This window comes from Penaeus japonicus, unplaced genomic scaffold, assembly GCF_977035675.1.
Source record: "Penaeus japonicus unplaced genomic scaffold, GWHDUDI00000001_assembly GWHDUDI00000001, whole genome shotgun sequence".
Taxonomy (NCBI): domain Eukaryota; kingdom Metazoa; phylum Arthropoda; class Malacostraca; order Decapoda; family Penaeidae; genus Penaeus; species Penaeus japonicus.
This window is the reverse complement of record NW_028234403.1, coordinates 8,252,690-8,255,189: the sequence shown is the minus strand read 5'-3', so window position 1 is coordinate 8,255,189 and position 2,500 is coordinate 8,252,690. Positions and strand designations below refer to the sequence as shown.

General features: G+C 42.8%; 1 protein-coding gene across 3 annotated transcripts in view; it reads right to left on the bottom strand.

Annotated features, from left to right (window-relative positions):
• Nucleotides 1–2,500, bottom strand: part of LOC122247854 (uncharacterized) — an 8,880-nt gene that overhangs the window by 1,089 nt on the left and 5,291 nt on the right. For all 3 annotated transcript variants that reach the window (XM_086536007.1, XM_043007501.2, XM_043007502.2), the window contains exons 3-6: nt 2,279–2,383; nt 1,325–1,402; nt 663–823; nt 349–533 (exon numbers count right to left, since the gene is read on the bottom strand). In XM_086536007.1, coding sequence (XP_086392133.1) covers nt 349–533; nt 663–823; nt 1,325–1,402; nt 2,279–2,383 — 529 coding nt within the window. The remainder of the gene's footprint in view (nt 1–348; nt 534–662; nt 824–1,324; nt 1,403–2,278; nt 2,384–2,500) is intronic.

Here is a 2,500-nt window from a genome sequence, read left to right as displayed (position 1 = left end):
AATTTTTCAATGTCTTTTGTATATAGTCTACATGGCTTTTCTGTTACTCATGCAAACACACGTACAAACGCACAAACTGAGAAAGAGAGAGATAGGAGGCATTTTTGAAGTGGGAGGGACCAATGCCACCATAACCCCCTCCCCCCAAGAAACACATACACACATATACACACAAACGCACACACACAACAATATATATATATATATATATATTTTTTTTTATACATTTATTTATATATCTATACATATACTGTACAAGTACATCCGTGTGTGTGTGTGTGTGTGTGTTTGTGTTTGTGTGCGTGCGTGCGCGCGTAGGCCAAACAGAAATAAAGGGAGCAGTCATACCAGGCTTTGAGGTGGGCGGGGAGGGCTTAGCAGAGGTCGGTTCAGGGTAGAGGCCACAGGACGGGGCAGCTGGGTACAGCGCCTGCAGGGTGCTTAGGGGCACAATATTTCCGAATTTCCAAGTGCTGTGCATGTGCGCCACGCCCGCGGCCCCGAGCTGGCACAGAACGCCACTATCGCACCGCCTGAGATAAATAAATAGATAAATAAAATGAATAAAATAAATAAAATTGAAAATAATTATTTATTCTCTATCATGTATACATAAACACACCCACAACACAGGAGTTTACACACAGTTAGAAATAACTCACGCGATGGGCGCGGACAGAGCCTTTTCTCTATCTAAGGAGATGAATTGCGAAGTGAGTCGTACCTCCGCCGGCCTCCCACACCTCGCCGTCAGCACCTCCTTCAGCACACTCACGAGGTGTCCGGGGATGGCCGCCGCCCACGCGTCCTTCATGCTGATTACCTGAGGATGGCGACACGAGCCTGGAAACTCGAAACGTACATGCACAACAATGGGTGGAGATGTTTGTGTTTGTGTGTGTGTGGGGTGTGTGTGTTTGTGTGTTTGTTTGTGTTGTGTGTGTGGGTGTGTGTGTGTGTGTGTGTGTGTGTGTGTGTGTGTGGGTGTGTGTGAGTGTGGGTGTGTGGGTGTGGGTGTGTGTGTGCGTGATCATGTATCTATGGATGTATGTACGCATTTTTTTCTGTGTGTGTAAAATCTTATGACATGTAAGACAGAAAAAAAAATCTAAAAGCAAGAATAAAAATGATAACTATGATGATGATGATAAGAATAATGATAATAACAATGATAATGGTAATAATAATAATATTAATAATAATAAGAAGAAGAAGAATAACAACAAATAAAAACCAAAAACAAATTCATCAAAATCCAAAAATCACCCCGTTTTTAGCATCAATAGTGACAAGATTCCTTTCCTCGAGTCGCCAGCCTAATCACCTGTGTGACGAGCAGCGCTGCCTTCAGGTAAGGGGCGTCCGCAGGTCGACAGTACACACCAAACCGCGATGCTTCGTCCTGTGGGAGGGGGGAAGGGGGAGGGGGGGAGGAGACGTCCTTTAGTGATTTGGAGTCGAAAGCTGAGGTATTTTGAGTGTCAGACTTATTTTGAATTATGACCACTTAATGTCTACTGGATATTGTTGGCTAGGATGATGTTCTTGAGGAATGTTACAGTTTTTTTTTTTTTTATCTTTTTTTTCTTTCTCTATCTCCCTCTGTCTCTCTCTTCTTTTTCTTTCTCTCTCTCTTTCTCTCTCTCTCTCTCTCTCTCTCTCTCTCTCTCTCTCTCTCTCTCTCTCTCTCTCTCTCTCTCTCTCCTTCTTTCTCTCTCTCTCTCTCTCTCTCTCTCTCTCTCTCTCTCTCTCTCTCTCTCTCTCTCTCTCTCTCTCTCTCTCTCTCTCTCTCTCTCTCTGTCTCTTGCCCATGTATCAGCTTAATCTGATGACAATAAACTGACTTTGACGTAATACGGAAACTACAGATTGGCTATTAGGTATACTTGCAAGAACCAGACATATTGAAACTTTCTCGGCATACCTCGATCAATGAAAAACATGTCCTGTACAAGGTTTTAATTTTCGTTAGAGGTGATGACAAATTGAAGGATTGATAATAAGATTGATAAGAATAGCAAAAGTTATTAAACCTTATATTTCTTTTTTTTTCACAGCGTAAATTTACTCTTACTGGACTTTACTGAATAAAGTTGCATAAACACGAGTCAGTATCATAAGCAAGACCTGAATAAAATCATCTTAACACACCTTGCATCGTGTTTTAGTTTGGGCAAAAGGCGTTAGCCAAATACCAAAGCTAAAAGCAACACATAATTTTCCCTCGGGACGTCAACAAAACATCAAAAGTCAACCAAACACAAACAGGTTGCCTCACCTTTTCCCTGAACAGCACTACCGGGAAGTCGGACTGTCTCTTCAACACGTAGATCGACTGGACGTGAACCCCCAGACGCGCCTTCATCAGCACGATGTTGTAAACCTGAAATATGAGAATTTTACGACATTCCTTTTGCAAGGTTGGGGCCCGGATGCGGCTGTGGCAACTTTCGCGGTGCTTAAGCTGAGCGGGATTTTAATTAGTGCTCGTGCTTTTTGA